The sequence below is a fragment of the Hippopotamus amphibius genome, chromosome 11 (assembly GCF_030028045.1).
Source record: "Hippopotamus amphibius kiboko isolate mHipAmp2 chromosome 11, mHipAmp2.hap2, whole genome shotgun sequence".
In the NCBI taxonomy this organism is placed as follows: Eukaryota; Metazoa; Chordata; class Mammalia; order Artiodactyla; family Hippopotamidae; genus Hippopotamus; species Hippopotamus amphibius.
In genome coordinates, this window is record NC_080196.1 from 40,395,975 (window position 1) to 40,418,790 (window position 22,816).

General features: G+C 47.2%; 1 protein-coding gene across 1 annotated transcript in view; it reads left to right on the forward strand.

The window, feature by feature from the left end:
- ETV7 (ETS variant transcription factor 7) overlaps positions 1–22,816 on the forward strand; it is a 38,450-nt gene that overhangs the window by 14,004 nt on the left and 1,630 nt on the right. The window contains 6 exon segments of the mRNA XM_057698193.1: positions 17,988–18,045; positions 18,271–18,437; positions 18,779–18,845; positions 20,371–20,534; positions 20,537–20,593; positions 22,250–22,392. Coding sequence (XP_057554176.1) covers positions 17,988–18,045; positions 18,271–18,437; positions 18,779–18,845; positions 20,371–20,534; positions 20,537–20,593; positions 22,250–22,392 — 656 coding nt within the window.

Consider the following 22,816-nt stretch of genomic DNA (forward strand, 5'->3'; position numbering starts at 1 on the left):
ACTCAGCTTTAGGTCAGGTCCCCCCCCCCCCACCCCGCCAAATCTCTCGCAGGGGTGTGGGGACAGGAGGAAGAGGTTCCAATGGAAAGGGAAGAAGGAAGTTTGGGGAGAACTCTGGAGATAAAGGGCAGAGCCCACCCACCCAAATACCACCGCTTTTACATGCTCCATGTTCACAACCACCAGCCCATTTTCCAGATGTCCACACCCACACAGACCAGCAGGTTGCAAACTGCAAGCCCAAGAGTCAAGCTAGGTAGGTCTGGGTCCAGAGTCCTGCCTCTGGAGAATAAGGCAGGACTGCCAAGGGCAGTCAGACCCCAGACAGCCTCTGAGGCTGTCTGGCCACTGGGCCACCCGACCAGGCTGGAAGTGCCCCCATCGGATGCTGAAGGCAGACCTCTCTTCCCTCTGTGAGGCAAGGCAATTTGGGCCGGAGAGTTAGAAGCTCCAGGTAACCAACCCATCCTCCCTGGGCACGTCCTTGGGGATCCGCCAACCCCATCGCCAACCCTATTTCCCAGCCTGGAGGTCTAGCGTGGGGAGCTGCAAGCGGCTCTGCTGGTGCTCTAGCGCCCTCTAGTGGCCGTGTGCTCTAATGCCAACTCTCAGCCCTTCCTCCTCCCCACCTCCCCAGCTCCAGGGGCTGCACTGAGGACCTGCAGCCTGATTTCGGCCCTCCTTTCCAAGTGCAATGAGGTGCCCTACAGAGGTGGGTATTTCTCAAAGTCTCCCAGGCCACATAGCCCTCCCTAGCCTACTCCACTACTTTAAATCAGTCAGCCCCACCCTTTAAGTCAGGTGAGCCGGCTTTAAATCAGTCAGCACCCCCTGAAATCAGGTGAGCTGGCTTTAAATCAATTAGTGACTATGGGGAACAGTGTGGAGGTCCCTCAAAAAAACTAAACATAGAGTTGCCATAGGATCCAGTAATCCCACTCCTGAGCATATATCCAGAGAAAACTGTAATTCAAAAAGATACATGTACCCCAATATTCATAGCAGCACTAGTTACAATAGCCAAGACATGGAAGCAATCTAAATGTCCATTGACAGATGAATGTATAAAGAAGATGTGGTACATATCTACTAAGGAATATTACTCAGCCAGAAAAAAAAAATAATGCCATTTGCAGCAACATGGTTGGACTTAGAGATTATCATAGTAAGTGAAGTAAGTCAGAGAAAGACAAATACCATATGCTATCACTTATATGTGGAATCTAAAATATGACACAATGAATTTATTTACATAAAAAGAGACGGACTCATAGACATTGAGAACAAACTTACGGTTACCAAAGGGGAAAGGAGGGGAGGGATAAATTAGAAGTTTTATTAGCAGATACAAACTATTGTGTATAAAATAAACACACAAGGTTCTACAGTAGAAATAAAATAAGGAGAAAGCATCCCTCCCCCAGTGTGCGTGTGCATGTGCATACACTCATACTCACACACACACTTTCACAGTAACACCAGCCCAGGGAGACAGCCCAGGCACTGACTCTGAGGTCACAGTGAACAAGATCCAAAACTCAATTATACTACCAGGCATTGTGCTAATACAATTATTGAAACTGCTAGTCAAAAACAGTTAATGGAATAATTAAGATAGATTGACCTAAAAGGTGATTTAAAATTAACCTGGCACGTGCCTAATACCATCTAGATAATTACTCTCTCCTATGATCTAGTCTCTCATTAAAATCAAATTTCTTTGGCAGAAATTCTACATTTTGCACCATGATTAGGAAGAAGCCACAGTCACTCACCTGCTGATGAAAGTGGAGGGTTATCAGCGCAGCTAAAGGGGAAATGAGTGTCCTGCCTTCCTAGGTGCTATGAGATCCATCTCTGCAACAAACCACCCTCCTTCCCACTTTCCCCCCAGGAAATGATGAAAACGAATGAAACCACTAGGTGTCTGAATGAGAGGGAGGTGCCTGTGGGGCTGAGATATCACAGAGACACCACAAACTCAGAGGAAACTCGGTAAGCCGGCGTCCAACTCATTTCTCCACAGGTGAGAAAACCTAGGCCAAAGGACTTTCCTGGTGGCACAGTGGTTAAGAATCTGCCTGTCAATGCAGGGGACATGGGTTCAATCCCTGGTCCGGGAAGATCCCACATGCTGCAGAGCCTATGTGCTGCAACTGCTGAGCCTGCGCTCTAGAGCCCTCGAGCCACAACCACTGAGCCCACGCACCTAGAGCCCATGCGCCGTAACAAGAGAAGCCACTGCAGTGAGAAGCCCATGCACTGCAATGAGTAGCCCCTGCTCGCCACAACTAGTGAAAGCCCATGCACAGCAAGGAAGATCTAATGCAGCCGATAAACAAATAAATAAAAATAAATTTAAAAAAGAAAAAGAAAACCCAGGCCAAGGAGGGAAGGGGCTTGTTGGAGACCAAACACCAAGCTGGTGGCAGGGGTGGAAACAGAAACTATTTTCAGCAGAAAGCTTCCCCCGTCCCCACCCCCGCCCCCACCCCCAGCTCTCCTTTCAACTCACAGTTTCCTGCCACCTCCCAGACCAGAAGAGCTCCTGATGTGGTGTGTTGCTAGAAGGATGCTCTGTTGGGCTGGATCATGCTCCTGAAGCCACACCCCAGGGTGGTCCCAGGCTTTTGGGCAGTTTTCACTTGTCCACATCTCTAGCCAGCTGTCTGCCATTGGCCAATCCAGGATTCTGCGATGGGGTTGGGCCCGTGTGCGGGATGCACTTGAGGAGGCCCACGTGTGGGGGGAGGGTCGTGGCTGCTCGGCCCTCTGAGGCTCCTGGAGGGAAGCTCTCAGCCAGTGTCTGAACAAAGGGTAGTGTGTCCTTGTTCTTTGTAAACACTTTTTGTTAAATGGGCCTTTCACTTGGGATATGTATGAGATAAAGAATTTCCCCCATTAAAATTCAGAAACATGTTTTTAGAATGAGCAGGAAGACACAGGATGCTCCCAAATGATCTGTTACGTGGAGGACTTTAAAATTCTACCCAGAAACCACTCACTCTCTTCCCCCTTTTGGGCATCTTCATTTATCCCTCTGATTTCTCCAGAACCTTTCCTTGCAGGAGAAATCTCTGGGCTCTGCAGGGATGGTGAGTGGTGACAGGTAACTCTGAGACTGAAAAGCTGTAGGAAAAGAGACAAGGTCTGCAAACATCGGGAGAGTTGGGGCAAAGGAGGTTTCTCCATGGAGAGCTGTAGACACAAGTATAAAGGCCTGGCTGTGGGGTTAGCATAAAGGAGGCCTGACGGCACATGGATCCGAGGACCCCACTCGGGAGGTGCCCTGAGCGGGCTTCTGCCCAGGCGGACGGCAGTGGCTGCAGTTTGGGCTGGGGAGGAGGGGAACGTGCGGGTCAATAGCTCTTGTTCTGACTGATCCTGGGAAGGAGCGGGTCATCCTGGCTAATGAGCCTGGGGAGGGACTGGGTCTGTGTGGCCCGGTCAGGAAAGGGGGGATCCTGAGTCTCAGCAGAGTATCTGTGAGGAAGGGTCTTTGCGGGAAGCCGTTTCCCAGACACAGAGGATGAGGGCATTTCTAGACCTTCAGGTCACCTTCAACATTGTCAAAAGGCAATGGGCTGGGACTTCCCTGGTGCTCCAGTGGGTAAGACTTCGCGCTCCCAATGCAGGGGGCCAGGGTTCCATCCATGGTTGGGGAACTAGATCCCACATGTATGCCGCAACTAAAGAGTTTGCATGCCGCAACTAAAGAGTTTGCATGCCGCAACTAAAGAGTTCGCATGCTGCAACTAAGACATGGTGCAGCCTAAAAAATAAATAAATATATATTTTTAAAAAGGCAATGAGCTGTGACAGGAGGGAGGGAACACATATGCACCCCAGTGGTCAGAGAGGCAGGCTTGGCGTTGTCTGCTAGCCAGTTGGGAAGTGCAGGCCCCAACCTCTCAGTTCAGTGGAGCCCAGGCTCCCAGCTGGCAAGCCTGCAGAAACCACTAAGTCTGGAAATTCAAACTGAAATGGAGCCAAATATCCCATGACTTCTCCAAAAATAGTTACAGAATAATTAATCGGAAACCATACGCAGTCCAGAGACTGTAGACACAAACTTTACAACTTACACCAATATTCACTCGCGATTGTCCAAAGACAAATTTAAAATGCAAAATTATAAAAACTGTAGATGAAAACATAGAAGGAAATCTACATAACCTTGGACCTGATGAATTTTAACACAAAACCTCAAAAGCCTCTCCACAAAAGAAATAAAATTTTGAACGTGGACTTCAGAAATGTAAAACTTTAAACTCTCAGGAAACCAGAAGACAAGCCACACATCAGGAGAAAAAATATTTGCAAAACACATATCTGATAAACAATTTGTACAACTGCAAAGCAAACACCTTCATCACGGATGGGTAAAGAGCTGAACAGACACCTGGCCAAAGAAGATATACAGATAATAAATAAGTGGACAAGAAATATGATCCATGTCGGATATCATCAGGGAATTACAAATTAAAACAACAAGATGGCACCACCTACTTATCAGAGCTGCTAACCTCCTCCCCAAATGACAACACCAGTTGCTGGAGGATGGGGAACAACAGCAACTCTCCTTCATTGCTGATGGAAGGCACACACAGCCTCCCGAGATACCGTTTGGCAGTATTATCCAAAGCTGAACAGGTCTCACACCCTGAGATCCACCCGTCATGCCTCCAGCAGTCACACAACTGCTTTGAAAAACCATATCCAAACAAAAACAAGGATGCTAATATGCACGGAACCTCAACTCATAATGTCTAAACCTTACAGGAATCAGGATGTCTTCAGGAGATGAATGCATAAGCAAATTGGGGTACATCCACATGAAAGGGAGGAGAATGTGACACCCTGAAATATGGAATTTCAAGAGAACCTAAAGAGCTTAAACAATTTTTAAAAAGAAAATCAAAACGGGAGGTTCACACTTCCCAATTTCCAACACTAGCACACAGCAACATTAAATAAAACACTGTGATCCTGGCATGAAGGTATACACGTAGATGAATGGAATTGAATGGAGATCCCAGAAATAAACCCATTCGTTTACAATGCACAGACTTCAGACTACAGTCAACAGTATTAAAATGGGGGGAAATGGTGTTTTCAACAAATGGTGCTAGGTGATTGGCTATCCACCTGCAGAGGAATGAAACTGGATCCTTACCTCATATCACATACAAAAAGTATCTCAAAATACATAAAAGGCTTAAATATAAAAAGTAAAATTTCACTCAGCCCCTTGTAACCACAGGTTTCACATCCATGGATTCAACAAACGCCAGATCAAAAAATATTAGAAAAAAATTTTCAAAAAATTTCAAAAGGAAAAACTTGAATTTACCACGTGCCAGCAACTATTTGCATAACATTTACACTGTTTTTACAACATTTATATAGCATTTATATTGCATTACTTCTTATACACAACCTAGGAATGATTTGAAGTATACAGGAAGATGTGCCTAGGTTATTTGCAAATACTATACCCTTTTATATAAGAGATTTGAGGGTCCATGGATTTTGGTATCTGCAGGGTGTCCTGGAACAAATTCCTCATGGATACTGAGGGACAACTATGTAAAATTTCCAACAAAACATGGGGATAAACCTTTATAACCTCGGATTTAGCAATGGTTTCTTAGATCTGACAGCAAAGCACCAGCAACCAAAGGAAAAAAATTAGATTTCCTTAAAATTAAAAACCTTTATGCATCAAAAAAAGATGCAGTTTAGAAAGTGAAATGACAGCCCACAGAATGGAAGAAAATAATTCCACATTATATTTATATCTGATGAGCCTTTATCCAGTGTGTATCAAGAACTTCTACAACTCATCAACAAAGACAACCCAATTTTAAATGTGGACAAAGGACTTAAATAGACCCTTCTCCACACAAGACATGAAAATGGTCCACAAGCAGATGAAAAGATACGATGGAAATGCAACTTAAAACCACAATGCAATAATAACTCCACACACGCTAAAATGGGTATAATCAAGAAAATTAAAAATAACAAATGTTGACAACAGTGTAGACATTAGAACTTTTTTTTTTTTTTGAGAGCTGTGAGTTGCGTTTATTTGGGGCAAAATGAGGACTGCAGCCCGAGAGACAGCGTCCCAGATAGCTCTGAGAAATGTTCCAAAGAGGCAGGGAGGAGGATTGGTATATATGTATTCTTGGTAAAGGAGGAGTACATGCAATCAAACACATTTTTTTTGTAGGGGGTTTCTGCTCGTCACGAGGAACAGACGTCACCATACGGGGATTTAGTGCTTTTCTAGATATGAGGAGTTTCAAAGGTCGGGCTCATAACATCAGCTCCTGAAAACATCTAACTATCTGAAGACCTGTTTTGCCCATTTTCGACACTGGAACTTTTAAAAACAGTGTTGTGGAAATGGAAAATGGTGCAACCTCTGTTTATGAATATACAATTTCCTATGGTTCCACCACTCCACCCCTGGATATAGAACCCAAAGGATTGAAAACAGGTGTACACATCTATTGACAGCAGCACAGTTCACCGTAGCCACAAGGTAGAAGCAGTGCTAATGTCCCCCAATGGGTAAATGGATAAATGATATGGCGGTTGATCCACATTACTCTGCCTTAAGAGGAATCGAGTGAAATGATGTAGCCTCTGTCGAAAACAGGATGGCAGTTCCTCAAAAACTTCCACATAGAATTAACATATGACTCGTCAACTCCACATCAGGGTCTATACCCAAAAGATTGAAAGCAGGGACTGGAACAGATACGGGTACACTCACCTTCACAGCAATGTTAATCCCAACAGCAAAAGGTAGAAGCAACCCACGTGTCCATCAGTGGAGGAATGGATAAACTAAATGTGGTATACACAGAAAGCACTGGAAATTCAGCCTTAAAATCTAAGGAAATTCTGACACGTGCTACAACATGTATTAACCTTGATCCATTATGACAAGTGAAATAGCCCTCTTGCAAAAGGACAAAAATGGTATGATTCCACTTATACGAGGTGTCCAGAGGAGTCACATTCAAAGGCAGGAAGTAGAACGCAGTTGCCAGGGGCTGAGGGGAATTAGTGTTTAATGGCTACAGAGCTTCACTGGTGAAAATGGAAAAAATCTGAACATGGATGGTGAGGCTATTTGCACAACAGTGTGAGTGTGGTTAATGCCATAGAACTGTGTACTTAAAATGGTTTAAATGGTAAATGTTATGTACATTTAATCACAATAAGAAATGAATGCAGGATTGATCCATGGTACAATATAGAGAAGGTCGCCCAGATCTTACTCATCCTGTGCACTTTCAACCCATCGAGGTTGTGATAATGAAGGAAAGTATGAGTCATGGTTCCAGAAAACCCAAACAGGGTCAGAATGAAAAGAGAGATTTCCTGAGAGTTGGGGCAGCTGCTGAAAGTTGAAGTGGGCCTGTGGATTGGATCATAAAGTGGAAACCATAATAATTTCCTCATGTGGAGGTTTCGTGCTGGTTCCCTGGAAGAGAATCACCATTTTGGGTAAAACACACTGAACTGTTTTGTGTGCAGTGGCAAGTGTGAGTACTTTGTACTGCTATTTTAAATTTTCTATGTGTTTGAAATTACTGGTGAATAAATTACTTTTCAAAACAATCACATCAGTAGAAGGGCAGAAATGTAGAGAAGACAACACCCTTTGCCACAGAGGCCAAGCCCTACCCAGATCCTGCTCACCGGAAATGATGATGCAATGCACCCTTGTAGGAGTTCACATGTTTTTAAGGGGCACTGTGGGAAGATTATATTAGTAGTCACTATGTCTTGGGTGTTGTGGATAACCCGGACGTGGTAGAAACAGAGGGATTTTTAATTCCAGTTTTCGTATTAAATCACTAAAAAACTGTTAGAGCCAAGAAATGAATTCACTAAAGCTGCAGCATACAAAATCAATACACAAAAATCAGTTGTGTTTCTATATAATAATAATGAACCATCAGAGAGAGAAATCAAGAAAACAATCCCATTTACAGTAACATCAAAAGAACCAACTACCTAGGAATAAATTTAACCCAAGACGTGAAAGAGCTGCACAATGAAAACCATAGACATTAATGAAGAAAATGAAGACACAAATAAATGGAGAGATATCCTGTGCTCATAAATGGAAAGAATTAGGAGTGCTGAAATGTCCATTCTACCCAAAACAGTATGCATGTTCAATGCAAATCTTACCAAAATTCCAATGGCACTTTTCACAGAAGCTGAACAAACTATCCTGACATTTGTATGGAATCACAAAGGACCCCAAAGAGCCAACGGGATCCTGAGAAAGGAGAACAGCAGTTGGAGGAAACTTACTGACTGACCTGAAAACATATTACAAAGCTACAGTAACCAAACAGTGTAGAAATGGCACAAAAAGAAGCACACGGGTCAGAGGAATAGAATAGACAGCCCAGGAAAAAACCCACACATATGTGGTCAGTTAATTTATGACAAAGCTGCCAGGGATATATACCAGGAAAAGACTGTCCCCTCAATAAATTGTGTGTGTGATAGAGAGAAGGGAGAGAATTACTGTGTTGGTGTCGTGGGGACATTTGGAGGAGTTTCTCACAGTAACGATGCAATCTGTCCATCTTTTCCCTCCTTGGTAGAAATCTCCACGACCTGAGCCCCTCTAAGAATCCTCCCCGAATTGGGGCCTGAAGAAATCAGAGCTGAGATTCAAGTTGTCTTCACAGACAATATCGCAAGTATAAGTATCCGTTCAACAAGGTAATTTAAAATGCTATTGTTGGGAATTCCCTGCGGTCCAGTGGTTAGGACTCTGCACTGTCACTGCTGAGGTTCAGCCCCTGGTCAGAGAGCTAAGATCCCACAAGCTGCGTGGCATGGCAGCAGCAACAAGAACAACAACAAGAAGCTATCACTGCCCTTCGTTCCAAACGTGGACGAGGGGAAGTGCCAGCAGGGACCTAGTGTTTAGAGCTGTCTGATTTGATTGGACTTGTTCATTCATCCCCAGCTGGCCTTGTACCCATTTGAGTTACTGGCAATGACCAAACCGAATCAGAGACTCGCCAGCGGGAAGGACACTGATGGAAACTTTCCTATTACCTGTCCTGTTGGTTTCTCTGCACCTTCTGGTCCCTAGGTTGTGTCACTCCCTATGGTGCCTGGGTATCAGGATTTTAATACGGTTATCACCAATTATGAGACTAGAAAGAACAGAAACCAGCTATCCCATGAAATCTCTCTGAAACTGGAGGACAGAGTCACTTTCTTTATTTTCCTGCTTTAACAGGTCCGTTAGTTGCTGCTCATTACTAAACAGCCCTCTTCTACCATCATACCAGACAGTCAACTGAGATTTACCCATATTTATATTTATGCTAGGTCTCCCTCAAAGAGGCTTCTGGATCAAACATGTGAACAACATCACCTCGATCTGGAAATACTGCAAAGGCAGAATAAATTCAGTTTAATGTGATTTATGGAAATCACTTCTTACAGGGAATTCTCTTGGTGGGAAAGGTCAATACTTACCACCAAGTAAAAATAAATATAATACTGATCTGACCTCATCTGATCTCAAAATCATGTTTTCTATATGCACACAAACACTCACACTGGTGTGGGCACACACACGGGCACGTGGGCAGACACACACCCTCTGCTAAAGTTACCAATAGCTTTTAAGGTCAGTGAAACCCACAATTACGAGCTTATGCTATGGAATGAGCTGGATCTGGGTTTAAATCCTGCCTCTGGCTGTGCGACAGGGCACGTCACCTCCCTGCATGGTTTTCCGCTGCTGGTAAACAACACCCACGACAGAAGCGTTAATGCGAGGATCAGATAGAACAGTGCCCACTAAACCAGTGCTTCTCCAGCTCTAACGTGCACACGAATCATCTGGGAATCACGTTACACTGCAGATGCTGATTCAGATTCTCAAGTGGGGCTTGATGTTCTAAGTTCCTAGGTGACCTTACACTGCTGGTCCATGCACCAAACTTTGTGTAGCAAGGCACATACTGAAACTATACAAAAGGGAAACCAAAACTGCTATCGAGTGGTCCCGCCAGCCAAGTAAGAGAAGAAAGCTAAGAAAGGATTTTTTTGGTGCCCAATGTGAGCAGGGTATGAACTCAGTTTCTCTAGGTGTGGAGAAGATGACACGTTTGGGGCCAGGCTTTATTCTGTCCCCTCATGACCCTTAGCAATGACTTAATTTCCATCCCTCTGCCCAGGGTCAGTCAAGGGCCATGGAAACCCACAGATACGGGGAGTCTTGTACCTGTCAAAGCCCTGGCAAATCTCCCCCACAGCCACCAAGGCCTTACTCGCTGAGCTGCTAGGGGTGGATGTAGAGCAGGGAACAGCTGTTCCTGAGGTCCCCGTTTGAGACAGTGGACTCTATAGCTACCTGGAAGAGAAGACAGGAGAATGGGTGGATTTAAAGTGAATGCATATCTACGACAAAGGAGGCAAGACTACACAATAGTGGAAAGACAGTCTTTTCAACAAATGGTGCTGGGAAACCTGGTCAGCTACATGTAAAAAAAAATGAAATTTAGATCGTTCTTTAACACCATACGCAAAAATAAGCTCAAAGTGGATTAAAGACCTAAATGTGAGACCGGACACCATAAGATTCCTAGAGGAAAACAGAGGCAGAACACTCTCTGACATAAATCATAGCAATATCTTTTTGATCCATCTCCCAGAATAATGTAAATTAAAAAAATAAATGGGATCTAATTAAACTCAAAAGCTTTTGCACAGCACAGAAAACCGTAAACAAAATGAAAAGACAACCCACAGATGGGAGAAAATATTTGTAAATGACGTGACCGACAAGGGATTAGTCTCCAAAATTTACAAACAGCTCATGAGGCTTAATATCATCAGAACAAACAATCCAATCAAAAAATGAGCAGAAGACCTAAACAGACATTTCTCCAAAGAAGACACACAGATGGCCAAGAGGCATATGAAAAGACATTCAACATCGCTAATTATTAGAGAAATGCAAATAAAAACTACAATGAGATATTACCTCACACCAGTCAAAATGGCCCTCATCAAAAAATCCACAAACAATAAATGCTGGAGAGGGTGTGGAGAAAAGGGAACCCTCCCACCCTGTTGGTGGGAATGTAAATTGGTACAGCCACGATGGAGAACAGTATGGAGCTTCCTTAAAAAACTAAAAATAGAGCTACCATATGACCCAGCAATCCCACTCCTGGGCATCCATCCGGAGAAAAACATGGCCCAAAAGGATACATGCACCCCAATGTTCACTGAAGCACTGTTTACGATAGCCAAGACGTGGAAGCAACCTAGATGTCCACCAACAGAGGAATGGATAAAGAAGATGTGGTACATATATACAATGGAATGTTACTCAGCCATTAAAAAGAATGACATAATGCCATTTGCAGCAACATGGATGGACCTGGAGATTGTCCTACTGAGTGAAGTAAGTCAGACAGAGAAAGCGAAATATCGTATGATATCACTTATATGTGGAATCTAAGAAGAAATTATACAAATGAACTCATTTACAAAACAGAAACAGATTCATAGACTTAGAGAACGAAACTATGATTACTGGGGGGAAGGGTGGGCCGAAGGGATAGTTAGGGATTCGGGGATCGACATGTACACAACTGCTCTATTTAAGATGGTAACCAACAAGAACCCACAGGGAACTCTGCTCAATGTTATGTGGCGACGTGGATGGAAGGGGAGTGTGGAGGAGAGTGGATACATGCATAGGTATGGCTGAGTCGCCTTGCTGTGCACCTGAAACTATCACAACATCGTTAATCGGCTGTAGCCCAATATTTTTATAAAATAAAATAAAGTGAATGCATGTTGCAGGAATTGCGATCGGCCCTGAGAGAGACACGGCCTGAGGAGGGGAAAAGCAGCATGTTATACACACGGCCAATGAGTGATAAGCAGAGTTAGAGAAGAAATTCATTAGCTTTAAAAACTAGTTACTAGGGAATTCCCTGGTTGTCTAGTTGTCAGGGGAACCACTGACCGAAACCGCCTACCCTGGCCAGGCACCACAGTAACCATGTGCATGGGTTGTTTTACGACAAGAGGTCCTGGTAGGGAACTTGGAACTCACAAGCCAGCACCAACCGAAGAATTTGGGAAAGGTTAGAAGGAGACGCCAGTCCACATGTCCTACCAACCTCCCCAAATCTTCCTCGCTGGAAGCCATCTTGCCTGAGCGATGCGTGCGCCACCAGGAAAGACCCTGAGTTAGAATGGTTGGCCAGAGATAACCCGGAAACTAATCCCATCACCATAAAACCCGAGACTGTGAGCCACACGGCAGAGCGGTCCTCCTGGGTTCCCTCACCCTCCTGCCTTCCGCCCGGGTGCCCCTTCCCAATAAAGCCTCTCGCTTTGTCAGCACGGTCTCCACTGACAATTCATTTCCGAGTGTGAGACAAGAGCCCCCTCTCAGGCCCTGGAAGGGGTCCCCCTTCCTGCAACACAGTGGTTAGGTTTCGGTGCTTTCACTGGTTCAATCCCTGGTCGTTGAACTAAGATCCCGCAAGCCACAAGGCGCAGTCAAAATACAGTAAACAAAAAAACCTAATTACTAATTTGGTTGAGGCCATTTCTGACGTCTTCAATCTCCCTCTCCCCGCTGACGCCCTCCCTCCTCCCTGTCCAAAACAGAACTTGAGATTGAGGTACAGGTCAGAAAGCCCAGCCGCTGCGGATCCAGGACATCGCCGGCAGCAAGGGTGAGGGTGGAATATCGTCATTCACTCAGAAAAGTCTTCTGTGCTCTCTGGGCAGCATGAGTCCACCTCTCAGGCCTAGGTAAACTCCCCTAAAACTAAATTCTGCGTTAAAGATGCGGTCTGCATAACAAAGCCGCTGTTACTCTCATGAGTGGCCAGTGCAGAGAGATGTGTTGAATTGGTTATAATAAAATTTCTGCCAGAAGCAGCTCTGTGTAAGGCTTTACATTTATGTAAAAACTCCTGCCCACTCCAGAGAAGACACCTGAATGCTACGGCATTGTCAGCAGCAAGTGGAGGAGAGAAACCTCCGTCTGGTCACCAAGTTGTCATTATCCTTGAACTTCTTAAATTTTTTCTGACCCCCCCCCCAACATCCTCATCATTTAAATAAAAGTTGACTCATCCAACACTTCTTTTTTTAAGATTTATTTTTATTGTTTATTTATTTATTTATGACTACGTTTGGTCTTTGTTGCTACACATGGATTTTCTCTAGTGGGCTTCTCATTGTGGTGGCTTCTCTTGTTGCGGAGCACGGGCTCTAGGCACATGGGCTTCAGTAGTTGTGGCATGTGGGCTCAGTAGTTGTGGCTCGCAGGCTCTAGGGCACAGGCTTAGTAGTTGTGGCGCATGGGCTTAGTTGCTCTGCGGCATGTGGGATCTTCCCCGCTCAGGGCTCGAACCAGTGTCCTTTGCATTAGCAGGTGGATTCTTAACCACTGCGCCACCAGGGAAGCCCCCACCCAACACGTCTTAACAACAACAACAACAAGAACAAAATGCTTAAGCCTGGGGGGTTGGGGGAGGGCTGCTAAAACGGGAAGGCACATTTCTTCTGATTCCTAATATTATCACCATTTCCATGAAAGTTAACCCAGCAAATACTGCTCCAAAGAAATGCTTAAATTTGGGGGTGGGGAGTGTGGAGAGAGGGGCTGAAATGACAGGAGTTGCAAGGAAAGAAAGGAATGTTCATGGTGCAATCCATTCTCTGGCTGACTGATGACTGAAGCTCTCTGTTTTCTCTTATGATCTTTTGAATGAGAAGTGTTATTTGCATAACACTTGGCAAAATTCCATTATAATAAATAACTGGGATATCCCATTGGATTTAAGGTGGGATGTTAGCTCTGGAAGGACAGAGGAAAGGGGCTTTGTTCTCTGTGTCTGTTTCTGAAAGACCAGACTCTAAGAGAAACGCTGATGGAAAAAAATGCCACCCGTCTTATATTGTGAGCCTGTAATCAAATCAAAGTAACTAGAAGAGAAAAAGCAATAGGCTAACAATAATTCACCTACAACCTCTCTTTCTTTCATGAAGTTATTTTTTCATCACTGAATTTTCCCCCTTTTCATCCTCACCCCTCCACAGGACTATGTTGAAAATATATTTAAGCAGGATTCAAATTCTATTTTCAGAATCCCCAGATATTTTCAACAAGGTAGTACAAACTTATAGAATGCTAGTACTAAGTGTTTCAAACAGAAAGGTCACATGAAGAAAAATTGCACAGTATTTCCCCAACCCTTAGATGCCCTTACTTTGGATAACAAAGGGAAGAAGGGAGGGGTCGCCTCTGTTAAAATCCTACTGTTAGGGGAGCCACTGACTGAAACCACCCGCCCTGGCCAGGCAAGATAGTAACCACATGCGTGAGTTATCTTACAACGGGAGGTTCTGGTAAGGAATGCGGAACTAAAAAGCTACCACCAACCGGAAGAATTCAGAGGTCAAAAGGACAGAGGTGACACTAGTCCACATGTCCTACCAACTTCTCAGAATCCTCCTCACTGGAATCCCTCTTGGCTGAGCGATGCATGCACCACCAGGAAGGACCCTGTGTCAGAATGATTGGCCAGGACAACCCGGAAACTAACCCTATTACCATAAAATTTGGGACTGCGAGCCATGAACCTTATGTGGCAGAGCAGTTCTCCTGGGTTCCCTTACCCTGCTGCTCTCCGCCGGGATGCCCCTTCCCAATGAAGTATCTTGTTTTGTCAACACGTGTGTCTCCTTGGACAATTTATTTCCGAGTATTAGACAAGAGCCCACGCTCGGGCCCTGGAAGGGGTTCCCCCTTGCCTCAACACTACTATGTGTCAGACACCTGTGCTGACTGGTTTATAGGCATGGTGTTATTTCATTTTCATAAAAACTCCATGAGGCAGAGATTGTTATTCCTTTTTGTTGATGAAGAGCCTGATGCTCAAAGGTGATGCAAATCACAAGGTCATAGCAGATGGAGCTGGGTTTAAACCCACATCTACATGTTCCAAAGACCCTACTTGTCCACTGTATCATTATACACCCAAGAGAATGAGGAAGTCTGTGACCAGAATATCCAGATGTCTCATGGGTATGTTTTATTCCTATAAAGAGTGAGGGGATTTGGCCAGGAGGCAGGGAGACTAACCAGGAGGCAACGACAACAATTTAGAAGACATGCCTTGAATGAACAGCTCTTATGACCACAGCAGCTGTAAAAGGTAGGAAAAGGGCAATTGAAATGCATGTGTGTGTGTGTGTGTGTGTGTGTGTGTGTGTGTAAAACAGTGGGAGGATGTCTGACTCAGAATGACCAGGACTGACCTAAAAGGATCAGTGAAATATAGTATCTTAGGAGATAGATTTCATCCTGAAGGTGAAAGCCAATCCACCGGAAAAAAGAGAGGAAGACACCAGGTGAAGAGCTTTTCAGTTGTGAACCGTGTGGAAAGTTAGTGTGTGTGGTGGGGGGGGAGGGGCGGGGAGCCTACATCACATCATGTCGTGAACAAGAAGGTGTAAAGCACTCCAGGACCCACCCATGGGGCCCCCACCAGACAGAGATTGGGATACATGCAGACAAACCCTGGAAAACGTCTCCAAGCGCACTCGAGAGGTAACCGAGAGACAGTGTGTGGAGAAATCAAACATCTCAGGGCCTCCTGGAGTTTCTAAGCTCCACATGCAGCCACCATTCTCTGCCTTTTTGTCCTGACGAGACACGCTTAAGAGATCATGGCACGTGTGTACACAGTGCTTAGAAGGTAAAAATAGCGCTGGGAAGGCTAGAAGTAAAGCCGCCTCTTTCTCTCCTACTGAGGAAAGCATTTTAGAACTCTAGATAACTCTAGAGAATGCAAGGATGTTATTGTGGAGATAACCTTGATTCTGCTCTGATTTATTAATGTCATTGCAAGTACTGCACATCACTGGTGGGTACTGATACTTTACTGTTGATGAGGAGTACCAGGACTTCCCTGGCGGCGCAGTGGGTAAGACTCCATGCTCCCAACGCAGGGGGCCTGGGTTCCATCCCTGGTCAGGGAATTAGATCCCGCATGCCGCAACTGAAAAAAAAAAGATCCTGCATGCCGCAGCTAAAGATCCCACGTGCTACAACTAAAGATCCCGCATGCCGCAACGAAGATCTCGCAGGTGGCAATGAAGATCCCGTGCCCTGTAACTAAGACCCAGCGCAACCAAAAAATGAATATTAAAACAAAAAAACAAAGAACCGAGTACCTGTGGCCGCCGCCACTTCTGTTTATGACGCTCCTTGTGGAGGAACATCCAGCCCGACCTGTGTTTCCTAGCACCGCAGCTGACAACCTGCATGTGTCGATTCCCTGAGTGTCCTGTGATGACAAAAATATGCTGGCGTCCTTTTTTTTTCTTTTTGTTTTTTCTTTTCTACGTTTAAAAAAAAATTTTTTTATTTTATGCTGGTGTCGATGTAAAACCAGAGAATGAAATCACATAGTATAAAGAGCAGAGGGAAAAACCTCCCTAAAGAAAAACGGCAGCTCAAGAAACATAATTGAGCATTTTATCCTCCCTAGGCATGGGCAAGAATTGTCCAAGCGTGCAAGCACCAAGTGGCAGTACCTGAGCCCAGGTGTATCACCTGCATGAGTACCTGTGGTATGAGGAGAAGGGTACATAACCTCCGGATGAGTGTTAATAGATTTCGGCAACAATTTATACGAAAACTTAAAAAAATCGTAGGGCTGGGATTAGGGTAAGACGAGAGGTGACTAGGGCATAAACTCAGGAAGGCACGCATCTGAGCTGACCCTACACTTGTCTGCTCCTGAGAGTGATGCCTCCTGAGATGTGCATCCTAGGTGCCTCTCTTTCTTCACTCTTGTCCTGGTGCTGCTACATCATTTCATTTCTATCAACCCTTCATCCTCAGGCTTGGAACAATTCCTTTATGCTTAACAAACTAGGGCAGAGATGATGGTGAGAAGAGGATTGTGATTAAAGATACTGTATTAAGGACAGAAAACAAAGAGGACCTGGTGACTGATTGACCGTGAAGCTGGATGTCAGTGAGGGAAAGGGAGTGGCCAGATCTCCTTCCGGATGGTGGAGGTTACATAGAGGGACAACCTGAAGATCAGTGTTAGAAGGTGGTTATTGAGCTGCCTGTTCCTGGTGGTGCTATAGGGACATACAAGCATGTCTGATGGAAACCGTGCTGTTTTCCTGCACGCAAGCCTCTGGGGTTTCCACTCTTCCTGTGGGGATGGTCCCCGTATCTGTGACAACCGCTATTCCAGCTCAGGAGACGCCGCTGTAACTTTGGCGAAGGGTAGGAACTTAAAAATTACCTGATGAAAAAGGAAGTAAACCAGCGATCCTTATCATCTACGGCTTTCTGTAGTTCCCATTGCTCATAAAAATACTTTTTCGTTTGGATAGACAGCAAATGGATACTCTCAGGTACAAGGCAGCTAAAAGATATTTCTTCTGGCAAGTGATGGTTTCCAAAGTCTCCCTGATGAGCTGGAGATAAAATGTCTCTCTTCAGGAGGTGGCTTTTTGTGTCACATGCCTGGCTTTACCTCAGGTGCCTGGCTTTACCTCAGGTTCCCTGACTTTATGTCAGGGGACAGGTTGATGTCACGTGGCACGGCTTTGCATCATACGACCTGATTTACCTCACTGCCGGCCCCTCCAGCCTGCAGCTTCAAAAGCTGGGAACTTCTCATTGACCCCAGTGCCTCACACAGCTTTTGGCATAAAGGCTGTGATCAGTGATCGTTCAACAGATGGATGAGGGAGACCCTTGGGACAGGAGGAAGAGGCTCCGATGGAAAGGGAAGAAGGAAGTTTGGGGAGAATTCTGGAGAGAAAGGACACCGGGATGAGCACACACCACCCACCCAAATACCGCTGCTTGTACACACTCTGCATCCATGACAACCAGCCCCGTTTTCCAGATGCCAGCACCCGTGCAGGCCTGCAGCTTGCAAACTGCAAGCCCAAGAGTCACGCCAGGTAGGTCTGGGTCCAGAGTCCTGCCTCTGGAGAATCCAAGGACAGTCAGACCCCAGACAGCATATCGGGCTGTCTGGCCACTGGGCAACCCGACCAGACTGGAAGCGCCCCACTGGATGCTGAAGGCAGACCTCTGTCTCCTCCGTGAGGCAATTTGGGCCGAAGAGTCAGAGGCACCGCACAGCCAAGCCCTCCTCTCGGGGCACCTCCCCGGGGCTCTGCCAGCCCCATCCAGCCCGTGCCCTGGAGCAGGGAGGACGAGCTGCACCAGCTGCGCTTGGCCGAGCAGGAGTATTCTCTGCAGCGCACCGGGGAGCAGGGCTTTGAGATGAATGGCTGAGCCCTGTGCATCCTCACCAAGCACGACTTCCCACTCCGCTTCCTGGGTTCAGGTCAGGGACCCTCCCTGGCTCCTCTGATAAAAACCCAGGTGGGCCCAGGGAGGGAGACGGAGAAGGTGTTGGTTGGAGGATGATGCTCTCTTCCCAGTCCCGCAGATGCCCCTCTTTCCATACATGCTTCCCTGTGATTCTCAGCCAGCGCAGGCCTGCAGCTAAGGAATCAACTCGGTTGTTGCTTTCAGAACCCCAGGGGGGCCTGTCCTGCTCCCTCACTCTCCCCTCCCCATTTCCATCCTATGGCCTCGGCCTAGCATCTCCATCAGCACAAATCTTGTGACAGGATAGGCCGGCTGTTGCCCGGTCAGCAGCCTGCCCACCTGCTCCACCCCCAGGTGCCGTTCTGTATGAGTTACTCCAGTGCATCCAGACCCAGCGGCAAGCCCTGGCGTGTGGGCCCTTGTTCTGAATGGCCTTCAGGCAGAGGATGCCCACTCAGCCCTTCCCCTGCTCCCCAGAAGGTGCAGAGGCTCTTCTTGGACCTCTGGGACCCTCCCCAGGATTGGCCTCGTGGGGAGGGCAGAACTTCCTCCGGGCAAGGTGATGAAAGAGGCAGCAGTGTGCACTGAGCTCCCCCACCAAGCCCCTCCGCCTCCCCAGGCCTCACCTCCTGCCCTCTGGACAGGCCTTGCTGCTGCAGCCCTCTGGCCGCGGGGCCTTGCCTCTCATCTCCTCCTTTCTCTGCTCTCCTCTCCAGCAGACAGTGATTTGTGTGGCGTCTCTCTTCTCCTCCTGATCTCTCCGTGGAAACTGCCCTCATCAGGGTCTCCAGGGACCTGCACACAGGGCTATCCGTGTCACTCCTCGTCCTTACTCACGGCTGCAACCTTCCAATTGCTTGGGCCAAAACGCTGCACATCATTTTTGATTACTTTCTCTCTCTCTCATCCTTATCCCAACTGTCAACAACTCCTGTTGGCTCTACCTTCAAGATCTACCCAGAATCCAACCACTTCACTCACCTGCACTGCTGCCCAGGGTCCAGCCCTTGCCTCCTCTGGAGAACCTCCTCACGGGTCTCCTCGCTTCTGCCCTTGACCTCCTGTGATCTATTTTCAACAGAGCAGCCAGAGATTCATAAGTCAGGTCATGTCACTCCTCTGCTCAAAATCCTCCAGGGGCTCTCACCTCACTCGTTAAAGCCCCAGTCCCTCCAATGACCTCCCTGCTGTCTGCTGTCCTCTCCCACTCCCATCCCTCTTGCCCATGCTGCGCCAGCCACACCAGCCTCCCTGCTCACTGAACAAGCCAGAGACACCCCTGCCTCAGGGCCTTTGCACTTGCTGTTCGCGCTGCCTTACATTCTCTTCTCTACGTACCCACATGGCGCACTCCTCTACCTTGTTATCATGTTATCGTGCCTGTGAGGCCGTTCCCAGAATTCCCTACTTGCCTTGTACTGCTTTATCCACCCCTCCATATTGTATACTATTTCTATTTCCTTTTTCATTTTAATCATCTGTCTCCCTCCCCCGCCCTGCCCCACTAGAATATAAGCTCCATGAGGGAGAAGCTCTTTTGAGTTCAGCGATGTGTCCCCAACATTCTTAGAACAGTGCCTGGCTCATAGAATATTATATACATATATATATATATGTATATATATATATATATATAATTATTGGGTGGATGGAGAGGGCACCTGGGTTCTGGATCTGGCTCTGTCGCCTCTTGGCTTTGCGAACAAGTTTACCGATGAAGGAACAAGTTTGAGAGACTGTTACTTGTCTTGGAGCTGGGGTTAGCACCTGGGCTGTCTGGCCCTCACCCATGCCCTCCACTGCTTCCCTGACCTTCTAACCAGGAGCTGGGTGTAGGCAGAACACTAGGAGTACAGCCTCACGGGCTCCTGGGCATGTCACTGAGGAGGTCTGGGTTGGGGGCAGGCTCTGGGCCCAAAGAATCAATGGCGCTCCTCTGCTTGTAGAGGGGATCGGGCCCTCTCAGGTGGCCCCCCAAGCGGCCTCCTGCAGCAGCCACCAAACCCAAGGCTTGCCAGTTCCTTGAGCCACCTGGATGCCCTTGGCCCAGCCAGCTGGCCCCTCAGCAGGCAGAAGTCCCTCAACTTATCTCACTGGGCAGAGCTCGAATGCAGGGAGTCTGCTCCTTCCCCACGATGCCACAGGACCCCATCGACGACAGGATCACTGGTGAGTGGGAGGCTGTGCTCCCCTGGCCCAGAGGCAGGTGTGCTGAGGCTGAGTCCCAGAGGGGTGGCGGGTGACAAGGAAGAGGGTTATTTTGACCTGGGGAATGAGAGGGTCTGTGCTTGGCAGTGGGATGTGGGGTGACTGTCCTGTGTGCTGGCCACAGTCTGGCCACAGGAGGCAGAACGTGCTGCCCTGGATCACCAAGCCCAGCCTGTGTCCAGGGCAGGGATGCTTTACCAGTCACAGTCAGACAGACTGGCCTAGTGTATGCCTGCTCCCCCTTTAAAAATTTATTTTTAAATAGTTGAGTGTTTACTATGTGCCAGGCATGGTTCTAAGGCTTTTATTTAATCCCACAACAGCCCTCTGAGGTTGGTATTATTATAGCCCCATTTTACAGATAAAGAAAGTGGGGCACAGAGAGGTTAAGTGACCTTCCCATGATCACACAGCCGTAAGTGGCAGAACTGAAGTGTGAATCCAGGCAGTCTGGCTCTAGGGCCTGAGCTCTAACCAGGTGATATACTTCTCCACATTCATTGTTAAAGGACTGACTCACAGACAGGCAACCAGATAGATGGATAGATTAGCTGACTGCCTTCCCAAAGTGTGTTTTCTAGCCACGGTGGGGTCACTACACTTATCCTAAGACACCACACAGGGGGCAGAAGCCTAGCTCCTGGGTTGAAAACGACTGAGAATCACTGAAACACAATTATTTAATTTTAATATAATGCTTAACATTCTTTGAGCACTTACTCTGTACCAGGCACTGTGCTAAGGTGGTCTTTTGGTCCATTATGTTACTTAATCCTCAGCTCACCCCACACGAGGAAACTATGGCTCAGAAGAAGTCTGGTAACCTGCCCCCCGTCTGAGCCAGGTGGCCAAGGTGGGACTTAAGATCTTATGCCCAGGGACTTCCCTGGTGGTCCAGTGGTTGAGACTTCATCTTCCAGGGGGTACAGGTTTGATCCCTGGTGGGGGAGCTGGGATCCTACACACCTTGGGGTCAAAAAGCCAAAACATGAAACAGAAGCGGTATGGTAACAAATTCAATAAGGACTTTAAAACAGTGGTCCGCATTAAAAAAAAAAAAAAAAAGCTCCTGTGCCTAGGCTCCCTCTGCCACTTGCCCTCCATGAGAGCACATTTGATTTTCCAGAACCTCCTGCCAGGGGGCTGGCTGGAGAGGATGGATGCTACAATCCTGATTAAACAGAGATCCGGGAGGCTGAGTGACTGGGCCAGAGGCAGAGAGGGACCTGCAGGCAGGGTGCCGGCCACCAGCCACAGGCCAGCGCCCCTGCCCCCTGCCCCCTGCCCCCTGCCCCCGAGCAGGGCGTTGGCTTTGGTGTCTGCAGAGCTGGGTTGGACTCCCCGTTCTGCCCGCTACTTAGGAGCCTGGTGACTGGGACGTGTCCATACCTCTCTGAGCCCATTTCCTCGTCCCCTCCTGGGGGTAAAGGTAGCCACCGCCTAGAGTCAGGATGATTGAATGAGCCGAGTGATGAGGCCCCACTGTTAGCACCACCGTCTTCACCATCCTGCTGCTTGCCTGGGCCCCAGCCTCAAGAGCCCCAGAGCTCCTTTCTCTCGCCTGTCCTCACAGCTCCAGGAAAGCGCCCTGTCTGCACCCCTTTCACTCAACTGCAGACTGCCGGCTGCTGTGGGATTACGCGTATCAGCTGCTCTCTGACACCAGGTACGAGCCCTACATCAAGCGGGAAGATAAGAACACCAAGATCTTCTGAGTTGTGGATCCAAACGAGCTCACCAGACTCTGGGAAAACCACAAGGTGAACCTCAGCCAGCCAGCAGGATGGTCTCAACACACATATTCAGAAGAGGACAGGGCAGGGGGTCAGAATGGACCCCTCAGCACTAGGGGACAGGCCTCAACGGATGGGAGCTTCACCAGCAGTCCCAGAAGTGTTGGGATCCTTTTATTTTGGGAGAACCCGAGGGACAGGCAGTTACTTCTTGAGGATAGGGACTGTCCTTGGAACTCAGGAATCTTGCCTTCTAATTGCTTAATTCTACCTTTGCTTAGCATTTGAGGCTTTCAAGTCACGTTCACATGAATTATGCATCATCTGCTGTTAAGCCAGATGAGGAAGCTTGTTCCCTGGAGGAAGCTGGGACAGAAACCCAGGTCTCAGGTCCCGCAGGATCGTCAGGAGTCAGGGCTGGAAAGGCCTGGGGGTGACCGAGGCCAGCATT